This window comes from Engystomops pustulosus, chromosome 4 (assembly GCF_040894005.1).
Source record: "Engystomops pustulosus chromosome 4, aEngPut4.maternal, whole genome shotgun sequence".
In the NCBI taxonomy this organism is placed as follows: Eukaryota; Metazoa; Chordata; class Amphibia; order Anura; family Leptodactylidae; genus Engystomops; species Engystomops pustulosus.
Genome location: NC_092414.1, coordinates 81467062 through 81489311, shown reverse-complemented (window position 1 = coordinate 81489311; position 22250 = coordinate 81467062). Strand labels below are relative to the sequence as shown.

The following is a 22250-nucleotide window of genomic DNA, read 5'->3' as shown; positions in this document are numbered from 1 at the left end:
TTTTCTGCACTTTGGAACAGCAATACTGGTTCTATTTATATGTCACTTTTAGGATAAAGATGACTGATGCCACAGAACAGCACATGTATATAACGTTTTATTGACAGCGATAGCTGGAAGGATGCAGTCCTCAGATCCCCTCTGTGTTTTCTCTACATGATGTCTAGCTTCTTTATAATAAGTGGAAATCATTGATGATTCTTTCTTGAAGATGCATTTTATTCAGGTTCAAACAGCAAATTACTGGAACAAACTGACAGGGTGCAGTATGGTATCTATTAAAAGCTATGTGATCTGGACATTAATAAAAGGCACGTAACATTGGTAAAAGATGTAGTGTTTCTGAGAAATAAAATGTAAACCTAGACCAATAGTTAAACTCACACAGCCCTTTCTCAAAGTACATGTAACTGAAAATACTTAAAACATGGACCTGTCAAGCAGAACACTATATTAGTACCCATTCACATATCACAACATCTGTCATGCAGTTGAAGTAGTCAGGAACTGCATGTAGTCAACTGTATGCAGCTTTCTTGTCCATAATGTTGCAGTTTATAGAAGATTCCTTACTGTGTGCCTCTTTGCTAAGGAACAGGGAGCATGCAGAACATTGGCCCAGATATATTATTGTGTCTTCCCCAGTTTTTTTGTTTAAGTTTGCACCAGTAAGAGTGTTTTTGGAGCTTGCACATTTTTATGAAGTGTTTGCGACACTTTTGTGTAGTGGTTGCACTTTGTCAACACTTTAGAAAACTGTGCTCCTAAAGCGACGTGGTAGTGCTTAGTTACTGTGCTGCACCACAATTTTGTTGCACCAGCATGAAGTAAAGTGCACAAAAAAAGGTGCAACTGTATCACATCCTGAAAACAGAAAATTTGATTATCTGACGCAAACTGCATATCAATCAGCCAAACTGCACTTAGGCAGATTTGGGCCATTTTGTATAGCATTTAGCTATAGACTTTTGACTGTCCATGATGAAGTAAACCAATGAAAGTACTTTCAATGGATATATTATAGTCAGAGCTGGACTTTACTGTAACTGGACTGTACCAGAACTCTAGTAATATATGGAGGTGGACTAGTCTAATGAGTCACATTTACTTTAATATTATGTAGACAAGGTTTATGTACTTTGCTTATGCTAAGGATAGACGCATTCCCTATTCAGGGCTCGGAAGACAGGCCACGTTGTGTTGATCACAGCATGGCATACACCAATGTTTGTACTCTGTTCAGGAGAAGCTATTTCCTCCTGAAATGCATAGTTTTTTTGGCTAAAGTTTAATAAATCAATTTGTGATGAATATTTCCACTGGGTTCAATTGGTGTAACAGTGCAGTGAAGAAACTCCATATTTCTCCCAACAGGCTATATGCTTATGTTAAGGAAGTGATATCTCCAGGATTCACTTTTGAAGAAGTCAGGCCAATGGAGACAGTATGATGTTCTGGACAATGTTTTGCCAGTAGTGCAAAAATTTTGGGTCCTGACATTAATGTTGATATTTCTTTGAAATGAATCACCTACCTGCAGACATTCATGAAAATAGTATTACCTAATTTACCTCTAGCCAGATTATGCACCTGACACACTGCAAAACTTTAACACGCTGCAAAACTGAAATTCAGAAATGAGGAACATGGCAAAGAGTCATGGTGGCCTGATCTTCAAAGATCTAGGTCATATTCCATAATGCTACATTCTGGTCTTATTCTTTTCTGCATTTATAGATGCACTTAAAGGACACCTGTCATCAGGTCTGTGTCACTAGTCCTGTCACTACTACCTGTTGGAGCAGCTCACAAGGATCCCATCCCAGCCTTTATCTAGTTATTTTATACATTATGCATTGTAAAATCATCTATTTTGTATCATGTAAATGAGGCTGGTCACATGGTCAGAGGCAGTGATGTCACCCCTGTTACCCCTCCCCTCTCCTCCCCCTGCTCATGTCTGTGTGTAATGTATAGTAAAGTATTGCTAGTGTGTGCTGCATCTGCTGACATGCTGCATCCTCCTAATATACAGGTGAGAGACACAGACATCAGCTATACATGAATCTGACATGTTCTGCTGTAACATGGCTGCCTGGAGCTGCTGTATCTCTCCTATACACACACACACACACACAGGCTGCAGGGGGCGTGGCCACCAGCACCAGGAAGCACATCATTATACAGCCTCACATCATTATACAGGCTGTCAGTCAAGCACTGGGGGTATGGCTGTGCCTCCCACTCATGAATAGAGTGGACAGCTTGAATATGCTAATGCTTCATTGGACATTTCACAGGTCATTTGCATACAGCTTTAGGACCTCATTGCTTAGGTTTACAGGCATGTAGAGGGACAATGAAGGGATAGAGGCAATGCTCTCTAATGGCAGTTTATGAAAATATATTTAGTTTAGGGGGGTTATTTTGCATGACGGGTTCTCTTTAAAAGAATGCACTGCTGGGGGCGTGGCCTGCAGCCGACATGGACGGTCGCATGTAGCTCGAGCTCCGACAGCTATCCTGAGTTTTCTCTTATATCCTGCCGAAAACACTGCAGCCATTCCTGGAGCAAGGTCAAAGGGGTCCTCGGCTAGAGGGGCTCTGTTAAATATGAAAGGCCAGACCCCACCAGCAGCTGTGGAACGCCTGAAAGCGTTCGCTCGCTCTGATATGCAGCGCGGCCCTGTTCCCGCCGAAAGGGCCTCCATCACACCGTCGCGGCCTGCAGCGGAAGCCATTATGGAGGAGGTCGAGAGAGAACCGACCCTCCGGGAAGTATCCTTACAACTTCTATCGGCCATACGGGAGTCCACGACTGCTCTGACGACCAGAATAGAGGAAGTCAAGATTGATGTGGGGCTCATCCGTAATGACCTACAGAAATTGAGAGAGCGGGTCACAGAGACCGAGACCCGAATTTCCCAGCTGGAGGACACCTCAGCCCCAGTCCCCGGTCGCATTCGAGCCCTGGAGCAGATGGCGCAACAATGGATGCAAAGAGCAGAAGACACCGATAATCGATTGAGGCGCAATAACTTGAGGATCTTGGGCCTACCTGAAAGAGCTGAAGGTAGGGATCCAATTGCATTTATGGAAGCCTGGCCTAAAGAGGTCCTGCCGGAGGCGGCATTTTCCAGTTTGTATGCCATTGAGCGGACCCATAGAGTCCCGGCTCGCCCTCCCCCGCCACGTCTAATGCTGGCGCGTCTGATAAGTAGCAAGGACAGAGATGCCCTCTTACAAGCTGCTAGACGCAAGGGATCTTTTCAATATCAGAACTCTGCTGTATCCATCTTTCCGGATTTTTCGGCGGCCCTACAGAAGACTAGGGCATCGTTTACGGGAGTCAAGAAGCGCCTGAGGGACTTAAATATACAATACAGCATGAATTTCCCTGCACGCCTAAGAATAATACATGAGGAACGCACCCATTTCTTTACTTCTGCTGAGGAGGCAGATGCATGGGTGAACACCTTGCGCAGATCCCCAAGACGGTGAAGTAACACAGGCTGTGGGACCCTTCTCCAGGAAGCGTGAGTTGTCATTATCACCCCGGAGATCAGGACTGTGATAACCTGGTAATATCGCAATATTGGGACTGATCATTGCTATTAATCTCACTTTACCTGCCGGGTTCTTAAATGCGGCCATTTGTTATCACTCCCGGGCTGCAGTATATCTCATTGCACTGTGTAAATGGGAAAACCCAGTACGCTGGAGCAATAGTCTGATACAGCGCGTCTAGTACAGACTACCCCTGTTGTTCTATTGCCACGTTTGTAGAGTAAAGATAACCCTGAATGGGTGTTAGGCTATCGTTGGAAAGCCATATGTCTTTTAGTTATGTTTGGTTTAAGTTTACTGCTGCTGTATTTGAGGGAATTGGGAAATGTCGATTGAAATAATGTCGTGGAATGTGAGGGGGATGGGAGACACTAAAAGGCGCAACATGATGTTTGCATATATCAGAAGACATATTCCCAAACTTATTTGTCTCCAGGAAACTCACCTCACTCCCCAAACCACTCACTGGTTAAGTAAGCCCTGGGTACAGTGGAGTGCCCACTCAACACATACATCGCATTCCAGAGGAGTGTCGGTATTAGTGCACCGGTCTGTTCGCTGGGAATTGGGGTCAATTAAGATAGACACGGAGGGCAGATACCTCTTCATCCACGCATGGATCAACTGTATACCTGTGGTAATTATAGGTATATATAATCCGCCCAGTGCCGCTTTAGAGGTTCTATATGAGGCTGCACGCTTTGCAGCTTTATTTTCCAACGCCACTATACTGTGCATGGGAGATTTTAATGTTATGTTGGACCCTTCTCTTGACAAAATGTGGCCTTCGGGGACACGTCCCCAATCAACAGTAGAAACTCCCCTGCAGCGATTTCTGTCAGAGATGGGTTGGTGTGACATATGGCGCATACGTCATCCTCAGGTTAGAGAATACACATGTCACACTCCCGGTAGAAATTCCCTCTCCCGTATAGACTATATGTGTGGGAATACCTTAGCTCATGCATGGGTGACATCAATAACACATTTACCCCGGGGAATTTCAGACCACTCTCCGATCCTGGCTGTGCTTCAATGTGCACCCCGAATTTCGGGAAACAGTATAAGAAAGATCCACCCCTTCTGGCTGTCCCTAATTACAGAGGGAGATCAAACCCCAGAGAAACTTGCAGTGTTCATAGACACTAATGCGATAACCCCTAGCCATGCATCATATTAGGAGTCCCTTAAGGGCTGTCTGAGAGACTGCTTGCAACATTCCATAAAAAGGGTTAAACGCACTACAGCGCAGGAGGAAAAGGAGTTGGAGGCCAGATGCGTGGCACTGGAGGCGACATTCATAAGGGATCCCACTGACACGAATAGGGACAAATGGTTAAAGGCGGGGAGACAGTACATGCATTGTCTATATGATAAGCAAAGACGTCGCACCTTTTTCACTCAGCAAAAATACTTTGAACAGGGGAATCAGTCTAGCAACCTGTTAGCCCACCTCATACACCAGAATAACTCCTCCCCAGCTATCCTCCGAGTTAAAGACTCCGATGGCATCATCCAAACCGATAATCTAGCTATTCTGAACACATTCAAAGACTATTACGATGACTTGTATAGTTCTCGTTATGACAAAACTCAGGCAGACTTGCAAGACTACCTTGGGGAACTGAACTTTCCTAGACTGACCCCCGAACAACAACAGGCGCTGGATGGGCCGATTACCTTGACAGAACTTCAGGAAGCCTTGTCAGATATGGCTAAAGGGAAGGCTGCTGGCCCTGACGGAATGCCGTTGGAGGTACTGGTGCAGTACCAAGAACAGCTTCTACCGGCTCTCTTGGAGGTGCTGAAACTCTCCCTAGAGAACGGCAAACTACCCCCGTCCTTTTATGAGGCAAACATAGTCCTTATATTAAAACCCGATAAAGATCCAGAGGAGTGTGGGTCTTATAGACCCATTTCCCTCTTAAATTCGGACTATAAACTGCTTACAAGGGTGCTAGCCAGCAGACTCAATAAGGTGATCACTAGCTTGGTGCATCCTGATCAGGCTGGCTTTATGCCGGGACGCAGCACATCCGATAATCTTAGGCGGGCGCAGATCCTCACACAAATAGGAGTGGCTAGAGGGGAGGATTGGGCCTTGGCATCGCTAGACGCTGCCAAGGCTTTCGATTCCGTAGAATGGCCATACTTGTTAGCTACCCTTAGAAAATTTGGTTTTGGAGCAGTGTTTATAAAATGGGTGTCGTTGTTATACGCGTGTCCTAGTGCATCTATAGTACTTAATGGGCAAACGTCTGCTGGCTTCACACTGGGGAGGGGAACACGCCAAGGGTGCCCCTTATCGCCCCTACTTTTCGCCCTAGCTATCGAGCCTCTAGCCTTACGTCTTCGAAGTGATACAATATATAGGGGCATGGTAATCACAGATCGGGAGGACCGCCTGGCACTATATGCCGACGACCTTCTATTGTTCCTTTCTAGTCCAGACATTTCACTACCAAGGGCCATCCAATTAATAGATACTTTCGGTTCCTTTTCGGGATTACTTATAAACTGGGCAAAGTCGCATTTAATGTATTTATCACCTGATAGGGATGGGGGTCCCCAATGTGTATCGAACCTGCAAGTCTCTGAAAAATTTAAATATCTGGGTATTGTCTTGACTAAAGAGTCAGCTGCTATACTGGCCTTGAATGTGGATCCTCTCATTCCTTACTTCAGGAGTAAATTTAAGATATGGTCGAGTCTCCCTTTGTCGGTACCGGGTAGGATTAACTTGGTTAAAATGGTGGTCCTACCAAAGTGTGTATATGTACTGCAACATGTCTATGTACCTATTCCTCATTCCCTCTTTAAGTCTCTAGACTCCTTGCTGATTGCATTCCTCTGGGGCCACTCCAGGTCCAAATTGCGGTTGGCAAAATTACAACGCCCTAAGGTATTAGCTGGAATGGCGCTACCAAACATATATGCATATTACCTGGCAGGCCAATTGAAATTTCTGGGCCCTTGGCTGGGCACCCAAATTAGTGACCCCACTGAACAACAGTTGGCTTCCTACTTAAACCTTCAGTCTCTATGGGGGGTGCTCGAAAGTACCAATTCGTATGAGGGAAAGCTCTTACCTGCTCATCAAGTGGCACGCAAGGTTTGGCAAGCAGCCAAAAGGATATCCCCAGTTGAGGGTACCATAGCCCAGACCCCACTATGGGGAAATGACACATTACCACACTTAATCGAGCTGAATGACAGTCAATTCTGGTCTGCAATAGGAATAAAGACCTTTGGAGACATGTATGTAAATGAAGCGCTAGTGTCCTTTGACTATCTACGAGAGAGGCATGACATTCCACACAGGCAGTTCTACAGGTATCTGCGGATTCGCCACGCCCTATCCGCACAGTTCCCATCCCCAGACTTGCATGTCACCAAATACCTGCTAATTGGAGTAATACGTTCACAGGGACCAGCTGGGCTTATCTCACTAATATACTCCCACCTGATTAATGCTAAAGCATCCTCTACCCCTCTACCAGCCCTGGACAAATGGAGGTCCTTGATGCCCAATCTAGATGAAGAACAGATAACGGAGTTGTACCAATCACATCTTTTTGTCTCTCCTGCAGTTAACAACCGGATGATACAACTCCATATAATGCATCAAAGCTATCTCACGCCCCTTAGACTCTTTAAGATGAATAGGGTTGCTACCCCCGAATGTCATAGGTGTAGACAAGCACTGGCTGATTTTCACCACATGATATGGGATTGCTCGGCTCTGCAAGGTTTTTGGCAGGAGGTCCTTAACTTGCTGTCATCCATAATAGAAAAACCCATTTCGAGCACCTTAGAAATATGTATGTTTGGAATATTAGATGAAGAGGCCTGGACGCATTATGAAGGGGTATTTCTGCGGGAGACACTGTTTCTGGCTCGGAAATCCATTGTGTTGCGGTGGATGGACCCTAGAGTCCCCACGTGCAGCATGTGGAAGGGCTTGGTAAATACAAAAATACCATATGAAAAGATGGTTTATAAACATAGGAAATGTCCAGCTAAATTTAACAAAATATGGGACAGATGGTGCAACTGTTCACTCACAACCCCTGGGCCGGGAGACATCGCGGAAACGATGGGTAATTGATTCTGACTAAAATGCTACGCATAAATAGAGTACAAGTGGCTGATATAATCAGCTCAGCTTATACAGATAACACCTACGCTTTATACTTTGGCAAACACTGTGAACCTATGGAGCAGCTAACCTCCATTCCCATCTAATTTGATATAACATATAATAAAACACGAAGCAGCAAGTTTGTTATGATGTTTTAGTTTTGTATTTGTCCTATTCTTTTATTTTCTAATGTACTTAAGTATTTGTACATCTCTTGAATCGCATGTCATGATGCAAGTTTTGAAATATGCAATTAACATATGTAACAAATGTACATCGCTTTTCTTGTAAATGATATCTGCGAACTTTAATAAAATCGAGTTTAAAAAAAAAAAGAATGCACTGCTGACCAAGCTCTGACATTTATTGTTATAAATTAGTTATAACTACCAGGTGTTAACAAGAGGGTGGAGGAAAGACAGACAAGGAGTCCGAAAGTCTCTAGAATTAGTTATGCATGAACACATCAATACACAAAAAAGTTGCAGATATAAGAATATACCTTGAGATGGCTTGAGTTAAGCACACATACTTGAGGATGAGAGAAATGAGTGATGGTGAGATCAGGTGAAAGTGATGGCAGATGATGATGGATGGTCATACTCTATAATGCTACATTCTGATCTAATTCTTTTGTGCACTTATAGATGCCCTTAAAGAATGCACTGCCAACCACAGCATCATCACTGAGTCACTGAGATACTTAATATATTAGTGCATACAATTATCAAATATACCTGCAGGGTACCATAAAAGGGAAACAATCCTGTAGCAGGATCTTTAACTCTTCCCTTGTGCAAGGAGGAACACGAAGAGCAATTCCATGTTGGGTAGGGTTATAGGAAGGGTGGGATAGGAGATATAATAAGCCTCATGGGTAAATTTTGACTATGTACAGGGTAGAAATAATTATATTATTGTAAGAAAATTTCTCTGGTCCCTGAATTTTTTTTTTTATTTGCTGGTGAATCTCCTTGTTGAGGTGTGTGGGGATGGACAAGGGGTATATTATGTTTTATTGGTAAATTCGAACAACTATGTATTTTATATTTTTGTAAGAATTTTTTTTGTAACCAATAAAGCTTTAAAAGTAAAAAAAATAAATAAAAAAAACTATACATATGTTATTTGGTATATCAATGCATACATCAATGCATACATAATGGTATAAATAACATCAAAGATTTTCTTAATTTTGTTTTATGTAGAACCTGAACTTGTTCCAAGGCACAAGAAAACCATTTTGAAAGGAGGAGGAAGTCCTCCAAGTCCTGAGCATTGTGCCCTGCGAATAGTTAATGCACTTTTAAAGGTATAACTCATGTTTTAAACATTATCCTTTCTATTATGTAGATTTCCACTGTTTTCTCCACACATTTCAGGGGCAATTTTTATAAGAAGCACATTATGCTAGCAGTAACATTTTTATATTGCACACACATTCTATGATCCATCTATTCTTAAACTAAAACCAACTGAGAAATATTGCGGCACATTAGGACTGTGCGCGAGTTTTCTGTCGGACTTTGCAGGTTATTTCTAGTGCAAACTGCATGCACAAGTATCTAAGACGTGTCTGCACCAAATTTGTGTTCAATATGACCCATTTGAAGCACAGCTTCACTAGTCTTAAGGCAACACAAATTTCTGCACTGAAGGGTGTGTTGCGATGCTTAGTCGGACTGTGCACAAGATTTTACATGCAAAGTCCGACAGTAAAGTGTCACACGCCCCCTATGTTAAAGGTGCATAAAAAAAGTGGTGCATTCTGTTGGGGCAGTGCAGAGGGCCCTAGATTCATGAAGAACGGGCCCCAGAAATCCTGAATCTGGCGCTCTCTGCATTATACACTATAAACTGCACATTCTCACTGTTCTTAGTAAATTTGCCCCAATGTATTTAGCTAAATATTCTCTAAAGCCACAATACTAGTGGCTATACAGTATAAACTGCAGTCTGTTAACATCCAGATCCAACACAGTGGCTGATGCCTTTTTAAGTTTGGCTTCCTACCTACCGAGTCCTGCGTCAAAGACCGAACCCAATCCACATTACAGTGTAAATAAAAATAGTTACCAGTGATGTTAAAAATGTAAAAAACAAGCAAACTTACTTTTCCTATTTAATAAATAAGAGAAAATAAATTAGTAAATAAATAAACCTATTTACATAAAATTTATATAAAATGTTCAGAGATTCCCCCATGTCTGGTGTGGTGCCAAGTGACTTGCGCAAGACAAATGTAGGTGCTAATCTTTAAAAAAGCTTCTAGAACTTCGCCAGGCGATTACAGGCCTGTAAGTTTAACTGTAATTGGGGGGAAAATATTGTAAGAGTTGCTAAAAGACAACATACATGAGTATGTGACATCAAATAATATAATAAGTGACAGCCAGCATGACAACTAAGGATAGAAGTTGTCAGACTAACCTGATAGCCTGAGCAGATGCCTGGACAGAGAATATTGTGTTCTTGGACTTTGCAAAGGCATTTTACACTGGGCCTCATAGGTCTATCGGTTTGGAAGGAATCATTTGCAATCAGATTGAGAACTGGCTGAAGGATGGTATCCAGAGAGTTGGGATCAATGATTCCTACTCGGAATGGTCACCAGTTATGAGTGGTGTACCCCAGGTTTCTGTGCTCTGCTCGCTATTATTTAATATATTTATTAATTATATAGAGGTAGGAATTAATAGCACTGTGTCTATTTTTGCAGATGACACCAAGCATTTTAGTGTAATATAGTATATGGAGGATGTTCATAGGCTGCAGGGTGACTCGGACAAGCTGAGTGTTTGGTCATCCACTTGGCAAATGAGGTTCAATATGGATAAATGTAAGGTTATGCAGCTATGTCCTTGGGGGAGAAAATCTGGGAGAGTCCTTTGCTGAGAAGGAGCTGAGTGTATTAATGGATCATAGATTTAATAACAGCAGGCAATGTCAATCAGCTGCCTCTAAAGCCAGCACAGTTTCTGTCTGGAGAAAACAAGGTTTATTCACCAGAGGCGATAGGGCTTTGTTACTATGAGAACTGTCAATCTGTGGAATAACCTGCCTCAGGCACTGGTCACAGTAGGGACAGCAGAAAGCTTCAAGAAGGGTTTAGATGCCTTTTTACAGCTAAATAACATTGACGGATATGTTATATAGTATTGTTTCCCCTAAATCCCCTCCTCATCCACTCCCTTCCTTCCCTTCCTTGGTTGAACTTGATGGACATGTGTCTTTTTTCATCCGTATAAACTATGATACTATGATACATATCCAGAAATTCCAGAGTGATAACATATACACCATAATGGAAAGAATCACAGTAAATCCCAAACCATTAGTATTCATCACCTGTTGCACCCACAGACATATTTATTGGAAATGCCACCAACAAAATCTAATGCTCTCCTTGTCAATGGCAAGTCTGAACACAGCTAGTGTATGCAGATGGAAATATAAAAACGGAGATAATAGATAAAAGCTATTTTTTCCTTGTTGATCTAACTTACCTATAGAGTAACATTATCATGTAGTTTTTACAGCGTTGGGAGCACTGTAAACACTGGAAAAATGTTCATTTGTATCTTTCATTGCCAGCCACAGCAATTGCTTTTATAAAATAACTCCCACACAGCTGTGGAAAATTAAATAATTTTTGATGAGGAAAAAAAAAAAAACACAAAACTATTTGTCAGAAATATAATTTGTACATATGTACATATGATTTTAAAATACAAAAAAGAAATCTTACTGTACTTGCAGACAGTAGAACAAAAGACATTACAGTAATCTTCCAACATGACGTGTAATGTTTTCAGGTTATTAAAGGAAATCTACCACCAGGATAAAGAATTGTAAACCAAGCACATGGACATACTCGTGAGTGCCCCCTCTGGTAGGTTCTTTTAGTTTCTTAGGACCTTGTTTTTACAATAAAAAGGTTTCACAAATTATTCGAATGAGCTCTCAGGGGCTCCAAACTCTATAGATGCCAATGGAGCTTGGAGCCCCGGAGGCTCATCTGCATAATTTTCAAACCTCTTTTTCCTAAAACAAAGGCATAGGAAGCTACAAGAAGAGCAGATCCTGCCAGAGGGGGCACACACCACTATATCAGTGTGCTTGGTTTACAATCCTTCATCCTGGTGGTAGATTTCCTTTAAACATTATATTGGGAAGTTGCTGTAGTCCTTACAATCCTAAAAATGGCATGATATCAATTGCTTCTTTCACAGTAGGAAATTTCTATGAAGAAATCACTGAATATGCAATTCCATAAAATTAGTGGAATTTCTTTTGCAACTTATAAAATCTTGTCATTTGAGTCTTGAGTTGAGTTAGGTTTTGGCTTATCCATGAAGATGGAAGCCTACAGTAATAGAAAGATAAAAAACATCATATAAATAAATAGATCAACATCATGGTTGACTCATTGTGACTATAAAGTATAAAATACATTAAACATCTCACTGTTCTGGTTATACAATTAATTCCTCTTCTTAAATAAAATGTTAGTGGTGGTTTAGAATGCTAATTGTCATTATAGTGTATTATACAATTATAATAATAATTTGTGGACTCATCAATATTAATTTTCGTTTAGGGGCATGGTGCTTTCAGCTCCGCCTGCAGGCAAATGAAAACGATTAGCCATGCATGAAAATCAAATGCAGTGAATTGAAATTGTGTTAAACTCAGTGACTTCTATAAATAACTTTTAGCTATGGCACACAGAACGGATTTTATTTTGTTGACAGTAAAAAAATGTCCAAAGAATGCACATGTAATGGTTAAATAATCTGTGAATAGGTCTCTGCTTATTCCAATAACTATATTTATTAATATTATTGCAGTATCATATATAATGTATTCTGTTATTTTGATAACCCATACAGTATGTAGATGGAAAAGAAAATATGATGATGTCAAAGGATTCAGGGAAACTAGAAAAGTCTTGTACTCAGTAATGATAATTAAAGTGGTCATACCATGTTCTCATGAATTGATAGAGAAGAAGGTAGGTCATGCTTCCTGCTGATCTATTCAATACTATAGGAATGTCTGAAATCGCTCAGCATAGAGCCAGGGTACATTTTCTTATATCTCATAACCAAGCAACTCAACAATTTCCAACATTCAGATAGTATTGAATGGAGCCGGAGGATGCATGCTTGAACTGACGCTTCATTCAAGTAGTGAGAATGGGACCCTGTTCTTGTGATCAGTGGGGTCCATTCTCATGATTGTGGGGGGTTCCAGCAGAACTCTCTGAATGGGTTCTTGATACAGTGTTGTAAGTTTGTAAACCACACCAAGGTCTGCTCTGCTTGAGGCTGTGATTGACAGCTTGCTCTGCAGAGTTTAGTTCCCTTGTGGAAAGCTCGGTGAGTTCATTGGGGATTTAATTTTAGTGTGTGTGTGTTAGGTGTGGTTTGAGTGATGGACGGCCAAACCAATCATCGTTTGGGTTGGTAATGATGAACTCCAAATAACCTACTTCTCATGTCTCTCGGGTGCGGGTTATACTAGTCTCTTCTATTTGTAGTACTACCATCTCTATTCTGTTTTGCTTTGACTATTCATTGCCTTACAATTCTGTTCCTTGCTGCCATCTTGGTTTTGGTATAGATGTATAGCTGGAAAACATTACTAAAACTTATTTAGTTAATGCAAAATATTGGGCAGTTCCCTTAGCTACCTAATTTTACTTCATGTGGATGGCGGGATGAAAGTGTCCCCTGTTAGAAGAGTTGTCCTGGCCCACCTAAGTTTTCATCAGAAATTGTTTGAGGAACAAAGGTTCTTCAGAGCTTGATTTAATCACTTAGTTTTGGGATGTTTTTGAGAAAGAAGACCTCACCTCATAAATTATAGGACTGAATCCATAAACTGCTACCTTAACAGTGTCTATGCTGAATAAGTTGAAGCTGTAGCATCTTAGAACCTATGCAAATCCTGTATTTGTGTCTGGAGCAATGGTGACATTCCTTGTGTAAGTCAGTGCATATAGTAGATTACAGTTTACTATGCATAGCATGTCATTGTTTGCCATTTTTTGCAATATGTTTAGAAATAAATAACAATTCTACCATATTGTTCATTTAATGCTTAACCCCTTAACGCTCTGCGCCGTAGCTCTACGGCACAGAGGTATAAGGGATGTATGAAGAGGGCTCACGGGCTGAGTCCTCTTCATACAGAGGTGGGGGTTGTTGCATATTGCAGCAAACCCCCACCGCTAATAACCGCGGTCGGTGCTTGCACCGATCGCGGCTATTAACCGCTTTAACGGCGCCGGCGATCGCATTGCCCCCGAACGTCATCGGGGGGCGGCGATCGGTTGCCATGGTAGCCTCGGGTCTTCGTTTGACCCGAGACTATCTGGCATCTGCCAGTGGCTCATTGTAATGAATGTGCTGCAAAAATGCCATATATATGGTAGGAGAGATCTGACCATCTAGGGTTAATGTACCCTAGATGGTCTAAATAATAGTGGGAAAAAAAAAAAAAAAGTTTAAAAAAAAAAAAAAAAATTAATAAAATCTAAAAAATTCAAATCACCCCCCTTTCCCTAGAACGGATATAAAACATAATAAACCGTAAAAATCACAAACATATTAGGTATCGCCGTGTCCCAAAATATCCGATCTATCAAAATATAAAACCGGTTACGGGCGGCGGTGACCTCCGAGGCGGGAAATGGCGCCCAAATGTCCGAAAAGCGACTTTTACACCTTTTTACATAACATAAAAAATGAAATAAAAAATGATCAAAATGTCGCACAGACCTCAAAATGGTAGCAATGAAAACGTCGCCTCATTTCGCAAAAAATGACCCCTCACACATCTCCGTGCGCCAAAGTATGAAAAAGTTATTAGCGTCAGAAGATGGCAAAAATGTTTTTTTCTTTTTTGTACACATTCGTTTAATTTTTTTTTTTGTAAACTACTTTTTATTGGGTTTTTTCAAAGATAAGTTTACAAACATCTTTTAGTCATCAAAATGAACAGTTGTACAATTCACATGCTTGGGATTTGACAGGTGTTTGCTAGATGTTATTATATATATTCATAGTACATCGTTTCCCTTCCAGTATCTTCCCTTCTTTCTCTATTTGAGACTTTGTGAACCCAAAGTTGATGTTGTGTTCAACTATATCTCAACTTTATTTAACAACGAAGTTTAAACTGTAACCTTTATTCGTTTAATTTTTGAAAATGTATTAAAACACAATAAAACCTATATAAATTTGGTATCACCGCGATCGCACCAAAGAATAAAGTAGGCGTGTTATTTGGAGAGAAGAGTGAAAGTCGTAAAAACTGAGCCCACAAGAACGTTTTTCAATTTTTCCACATTTGGAATTTTTTTTCAGCTTCGCAGTACATGGCATGTTAAAATAAATAACATTATGGGAAAGTAAAATTTGTTACGCACAAAATAAGCCCTCACACAGGTCTGTACACGTAAAAATGAAAAAGTTATGGATTTTTGAAGTTGGAGAGCGAGAAATGAGCCGAAAAACCCTGCGTCCTTAAGGGGTTAAAGGGGTTTTCCCATGAAAGAAAATTCTCAAATAAAGATCATCTTGACCCTTTACTTCACAATTTTACTCAGTTTTATTGCTGTTTCAGCTCCTATCACTCAGTGATGGTCAGAGCAACAATTCCAGGGTGTGGGCAGGGCTTCTGTAGGCAGATACATTATGATCCATTTAGAGCTGTGAACTGACAATGTGGTTACATTGCCACATTTTCATGTGGCTTCTGAATATTTTACTAGTACTTGACACATAGAAAGAGAGATGAGACGATGAGATCCATTAGATGCCTATTCCACACAATGAAACAGTCAGCTCTCCTACATCTTATTTCACAACACACTAGATGCTGTGCCTTCCTGTTGTGCCTCCCCAGATAAAGAACTTATGTGTCTTGTATTTCTCCTATTGCTGCTGCTGTTCCAGTTGCCCATGGAAACCAATCAGTTCTCAGCTTTCATTTTATAAACTGCTGTGTGAAGTTGAAAGCTGATCTCTGATTGGTTGCCATGGGCGACTAGAACAGTTCTGCTCTTAAACACTTCTGATAAATCTGCCCCGATGTGTATCAGTGTGAGCTTCTTCCTGGACTGCAGGGGGCGGGGCTAGAGGCAGGGAGCAGATAGAGAGAAACTCAGCACCACAGCCGTCACACAGAAATCCAAGATGGCGCCTCAGGCCCTAACTCAGAAGTTACAGGGTCTAGGGGCAACTGAAATTGTGTGCACCAGGACTGATAGATACAGGTTGGACTTATATATGAGGAATGCTGTATTTTTGTTAATAACAGTCAATTAGAGAATGTGCTATTTTGTTATCCTGTGAACATTTAAGAAACTTGTCTTCATGGGAATACTCCTTAAAGTATGATTGATGTTTCCAAATTTTATTTATGGGAAAAAAAATATATATATATAATTTGTATTAAATTAAAAGGTGGCCGTAGGGGGCTGCTTAAATAAATAAAGATCCACTTACCTTCCGACGCCTTCCGGGTGTCCCGGAGCAGCGCTGGACTCAGCTTCCGGCCGGCCGTGCATGCCTACCCATTCCTATTCACAGCACTGTGTATGCGGGCCGGATGCTGAGTCCAGCGCTGCTCCGGCGGCCATGTTTGTTTACATGGCGCCCGGACCGGAGCGGCAGTAGCATGGGACACCCGGGCATCGGAAGGTAAGTAGATCTTTATTTTTTTAAGCAGCCCCCTCCGGCCATCTTTAGTTTTTTTTCATAACTCTCGGAAAACCCCTTTAAGACAAAATTTCCATCACATGTTTCTTTATACGAACAAAAAGAAGTTCGATTTAAAAGGAACCTGTCAGATAAACTAAGCCAAGCTTACTAGACATATCTTTGAAAACAGGTATTATAGAGCACTACAACTATAAACTGAAAAGTTCTATAGTCCGTATGATTCACCATCTATCCATATTTACGTTAGTTTAAGTGGCAGGTTCCCTTTAAGAAGTGGTTAAAATCTTTCAAAAGGAACTAAATTTAACCAATAACCCATCATGGCCACAAATCAGTGAAAGTAAGTTAATTGCATTAAAATAATTTGCAACAGTTTAGAGCAGATGGTCCATGTTGTACTTCTTATGCAACACATGTATTTTTATGACACATCCAGTCTGTTATGGTGAAACAATCCCACAGAATCTCTGATGTTATACCTGTAAAGGGGGGCACATGCATACAGCCTCTTTTACAGTGGATATGCAATGAATGAACTGATCATAGCTTTTCACCTTGATAATATACTTATATTTTGCTCCATAGGAGACCTCTAAAGGCACCATATCAGAAATATCAAGACTAGAAGATTTGGTGCACTCTAGAGTCATCTGCTCTCTGGTTAACTACTTTCTTCCACATACGTTTGCCATACAAGTTATCCTGGATGACAGGTAAACTGAGTACACTGACATAATTAGTAACTAATTTTAGACAGCAGCTCTTAAACCCACAACAATGTTTAGTTAAATTGTTTGTTTAAAATCCCTCAGAGAAGACATTAGAGCGCTCAAATGAATGATGACCACTTTGAGCTGTCAACTGGTGGTGGTTCAGATGTCAATTTCAAAATGATCATCTATCCTAAGGATAGACATTAAAAGAAATCTACCACTATGGATCCACCGATTAAGATAGATCCGGTGGTAGGTGCATCTAACGAATGTAAGGATAGTCCTTTTTAGGGCTAATCCTTTACTCCCCTCTATCTTTTCTAATCTTTAATCAGGGTAATATGCACATTTTCTAAAGAGGCTACTGGGGCGTGGAGTAGCCGGAGCTGAGGCTACACGGCGTGGCTACTCTACACCTCATTAGCCTCTTTGACCCTCCTACCCAGACATCTTCAGTGCGCAGCTCCAAGGAACTGCACACACTCATCTGTGAAGTCGGAGTTCTGGGCATGCGCTAAATACAGGCCAGTGGCTGCGCGATCTTGGCTCCAAAGCAGGAGTTACTGTGCATGCGCAGAACTCCGGCTTCACAGATGAGTGCCCGCAGCTCCTTGTAGCTGCACGCTGAAGATGTCTGGGTAGGAGGATCAAAGAGGCTACTGGGGCGTGAAAAAAAATATACCATCCCTTTAAATACTCAGTAATTAGTGTACTATAGTCAGTGTTAGTTTTTTGTTGTGGGTTTACAAGAAGTTTGAAAGACTCTGATTCCAACTTTTATACAACTAAACTGACAGGTAGGAATATACAGTATTCCCTGTGTATATATATATATATATATATATATATATATATATATATATATACAGTATATATATCAAAAAATGGTGGCACTCCAAGTTCTTGTGAAAAAGGAATTCATTTATTCCAAAAGTGCTTTTGGAATAAAAGAATTCCATTTTCACAGGAACTTGGAGTGCCACCATTTTTTGATTTTTATATGTGAAAGGATTTAACAAACCTCAAGGTTGAGCACCCGATTTTTTCTTAACTGATGCAGCTGAATTGTTTTAATCTTATATTCTTATCTTATATATATATATATCTTTATATATATTAAATAAAACAATACCTACAAAGTCATTTGCAAATGAGTTGAAAAGAATCTCTATTTAGCAAGAAGATACACTTCTAAATGCCTGCGGAGGTACCTGAAATAGCACATTGAAATTCAGACAATTAAAGTATGACTCTGTTGTGATGGGCCTATTCTGAATGCCGTTCTAAGATTATAGTTGGGGGTGTTTTCTTTTCTATGTTATGCTCCTGAGTTATGTGTGTATATAGATGTGTATATGTATATATATATATATATATATATATATATATATATATATTGCTATATGCTTATATGTTTAATGATACCTCTGATCATTATTCTATATTGTGGAGCCAGAGCTCCATACGCGATACTCAGTGTTTATACTAAGTGTGAGATAGGATGTGCGTTGATCGTGCGTTTCCTATCATTAGGGGGCTCGGATGTTATGTAGTAGCCCCAACTCTGGTTACAGAGGAGGTTAACTTTTGTTCTGTTTTTGGTTGGGGGGAAGGGGGTGGGATAGGGGGCTCCTTGGTCTGCCCGGTAGGAGGTGTGGATGATTTGTTCCGGTCTAGTCACGCTTTGAAAATTCTATGTGCACTAAAGAAGGGAGGAGGTGGGCATTAAGGATACCAATGGGAGAGAGTTTTAAATGCATGACTTGGAATGTTAGAGGTCTAGCGGAGGCGGGGAAACGCAGAGCAATCTTTGCGTACATGAAGAAGCAGACTGCTCTGGTGATGGGATTACAGGAAACGCATCTGACAAGGGATACAGTACATTTACTATAAGGTTCATGGGTGGTTTACGGAGTGCACTCCTTTCATACATCATATTCTAGGGGGGTTAGTCTCCTTATACATAGGTCACTTCCATTTCAATGCTTTAGCTCCTTTACCGATGAGGAGGGAAGGTTTGTAGGAGTACACTGCAGAATATTTCACTGGGTTTGTATCTTGGTGGTAGTGTACATACCTCCTCCATTTTCAAATGTGGTACTTCGCAAGATACTGGAGAACTTGGCTCTACTGCCAGAGGTGCCTACAATATTGATGGGGGATTTTAATATTGTGTGGGATAGGGATATGGACAAGTTCTCCAGCAGGGGGGAAGGAGGGGCTGTAGGAAGAGGACTGTCGCCTTTGGACCGCTGGTGTGAGGAGGTAGGTTTTCATGATATGTGGAGAGATAGGAATCCTGGAGTGAGGCAATATTCTTGTGCCTCTCAAACTCATGGCACGCTCTCTAGGATAGACATGGTGCTGGGTACTAGGAAGAGATTGCCAACCTCCTGTTATGAGGCTTTAATAGTTGCACTGCTTAAAGATGGTAAGGACCCTCAACTTGTGGATTCGTATAGACTAATATCCTTGTTGACATCGGATGTGAAAGTTCTAGCTAAGGTGCTGTCTAATAGGCTGTCTAAAGTAATAGGGTCAGTAGTGCATGTTGATCAATCAGGCTTTATGCCGTCTAAATCGACAGCTCAGAATTTGAGGCGCCTTATGTTAAATCTACAGATAGACCCTGAAAACGCTGTGGGAAGAGCTATACTGTCATTAGATGCTGCCAAAGCATTTGACAGTGTCGAATGGGAATATTTATGGGCGGTCTTAAGAAGAATGGGGTTTGGCCCTGTATTTATTAGATGGGTACAGTTATTATACTTGGTGCCGGTGGCATATATTAGGGTCAATGGAGTGATCTCAGATAACTTCTACCTCGAGAGAGGAACTAGACAGGGGTGTCCATTGTCGCCACTCTTGTTTGCACTGGCGATTGAGCCCCTAGCCTGTATGGTCCGTCGAAGTGAGGAGTTGTTGGGATTTCAATATGGGGCAAGGGAAGACCGTATAGCATTGTACACGGACGACATCTTACTATTTCTGACGGAAGCGGACTATACCTTGCCAGTGGTGCTGGATATGATTGTACGGTTTGGGAGATATTCTGGACTGATGATAAACTGGACTAAGTCTGCTCTTATGAAGATTGACCAGGTGTATTTGTCGGCCCTTTCTGTGGGAGATATTCCTATAGTAACGGAATTTAGGTATCTAGGGATCCGGATTACCGGGAAGGTAGAGGATTATATTGAGTTAAATTTGCAACCATTACTAGGGAATTTTAAAAATAAGATTTTAGTTTGGAATAGGTTACCCTTATCAGCCCTTGGTAGAACTAACCTAATTAAAATGATTCTAATGCCACAGTTGCTTTATATTCTGCACAATGCCCCAGTGTGGATTCCCAAATACTGGTTCCGCCGATTTCACAATTTGTTTTGGGATTTGGTGTGGAAGAAGGGGGTTCCACGCATCAGATTGCAGCTCCCCAAACACCATGGTGGTCTGGCACTGCCAAACGCATGGGTCTATTATATTGCCAGCATATGAGTGGCTGGGCCAGGGAGGAAAGGGTGACTGACTGCCCGAAAACGCTGTTACACTTGGGAGGTAACATGGGCCCGCTAGCTGCTCTGGAAGCAAGGAGGTTTCAGGGGATGGCTAGGGCTAGACTGACGTTGGGGTTGCTGCAAAAGGTGTGGAAAGTATACAAAGGTTTGCTGGGAGTAGAAAACTATACTAAATACACGCCTCTGTGGGACAACCCCGTCTTGGGGGAAGTATTTATGTTGGAGGATATGCAAAGGTGGGGTAGCAAAGGGGTGTGCTATTTATATCAGCTGTACTCTGATGGGGTATTAAAGTCTTTCCAGCAATTAAGGGAGGATTTTGAATTGCCGCAGTCCTGGTTTTTTCAATACTTGCGGTTGAGACATGCTTTACAGACACAAGCCCAATTCGGTTAATTGGAAATCAGCTCTATGGGAGTGTTGGAAAACGTAGTCAAGACTCAAGGGACTAAAGGGGTAATTTCCTTGTTGTATGGTTTCCTTCTCTCCAAAGTATTGGGGGATCCTATGGCCGAGACTAAAAGGAGGTGGGAGGAGGAAGTTGGGGAACTGTCGGAGGATGAGTGGTTGGAGGCGACGGGTTCTCCTAGTGTCTTATCCATGAATGTTGCACAAAGGAGGTCTCAGTTGTTTTTACTGCACAGAGTATATAGGACGCCATATGTCCTATGGAAAATGGGATTGAGGGAGGATGCAAGGTGTCCCCGGTGTCAAGAAGAGAGGGCAGACGGATGGCATATGTTTTGGTCATGTGCAGCATTAGAGAGCCTGTGGAAGGAGGTAGAGGACTTGATGGATCGGATATATAACATAAGGCTTCCCCATGATCCCAAGGTTGGTCTACGGAGCTGTATGGATGGACAAGAGGGGACTCAGAATGAAAGCTTAGCTGTGGCAAAATTTCCTTACCAAGTCAGGAAACTAGGCACTGGTTAGATGCAGATCCTCCAGGGTTGGGAGAGGTGATAAATATGACAAACAAAACTATATGGATGGAAATGAAGGTTTACCAGAAAAGGGGTAATCTCAAAAAATTTGAGAAACAGTGGCTTGACTGGGTGGAGTTTCCAGGATTGGCAACTAAGGAATTGCGGAGAGGTTGGTCCAGGTTAAATTTGGGGAGTATACTGGGGCAGTAAGGGTTATCTTAGTATATTGAGGGCTGTATCGGATGTGTAATGACTGGATGGATTAAGGGAGAGGTGGCATATATATATATTGTGCATATTTATGCTATAAGTGAAAGCAATAAAAGTTTCTGATTTTTGAAAAGTCAAAGATAGATTGGAACTTTATGTGCAGGTCATATTCCCAACATTTTCTTTGTTTTTTTTATGACACACAGAATCACACTCATGCATTTGAAAGCTGGGATTCTTATCTTTCAAATTGCACCATAAATGTGGTTCTAGCTGCTATAGGACACACGATTGTGGTATCTGAAGTGATGCTTCTTCTGTAGGCTTTAAAAGAGTCAATAGGCAAAAAGTGACTCTTGTCAGCTCATTTGAATATAAATTTGAAGGCAATTCTGTTAGGTAAACAGGCGAGTATTAACATAAAAGAGGGAGTTCTGATT

At 41.4% G+C, this 22250-nt stretch overlaps 1 protein-coding gene across 1 annotated transcript in view; it reads left to right on the top strand.

Moving 5' to 3' along the window:
• The window catches only part of LOC140128460 (uncharacterized), a 137597-nt gene that overhangs the window by 36047 nt on the left and 79300 nt on the right, over window positions 1-22250 (top strand). Inside the window, exons 6-7 of the mRNA XM_072150167.1 lie at window positions 8917-9020; window positions 17026-17153. Of these exons, the coding sequence (XP_072006268.1) occupies window positions 8917-9020; window positions 17026-17153 (232 nt within the window). The remainder of the gene's footprint in view (window positions 1-8916; window positions 9021-17025; window positions 17154-22250) is intronic.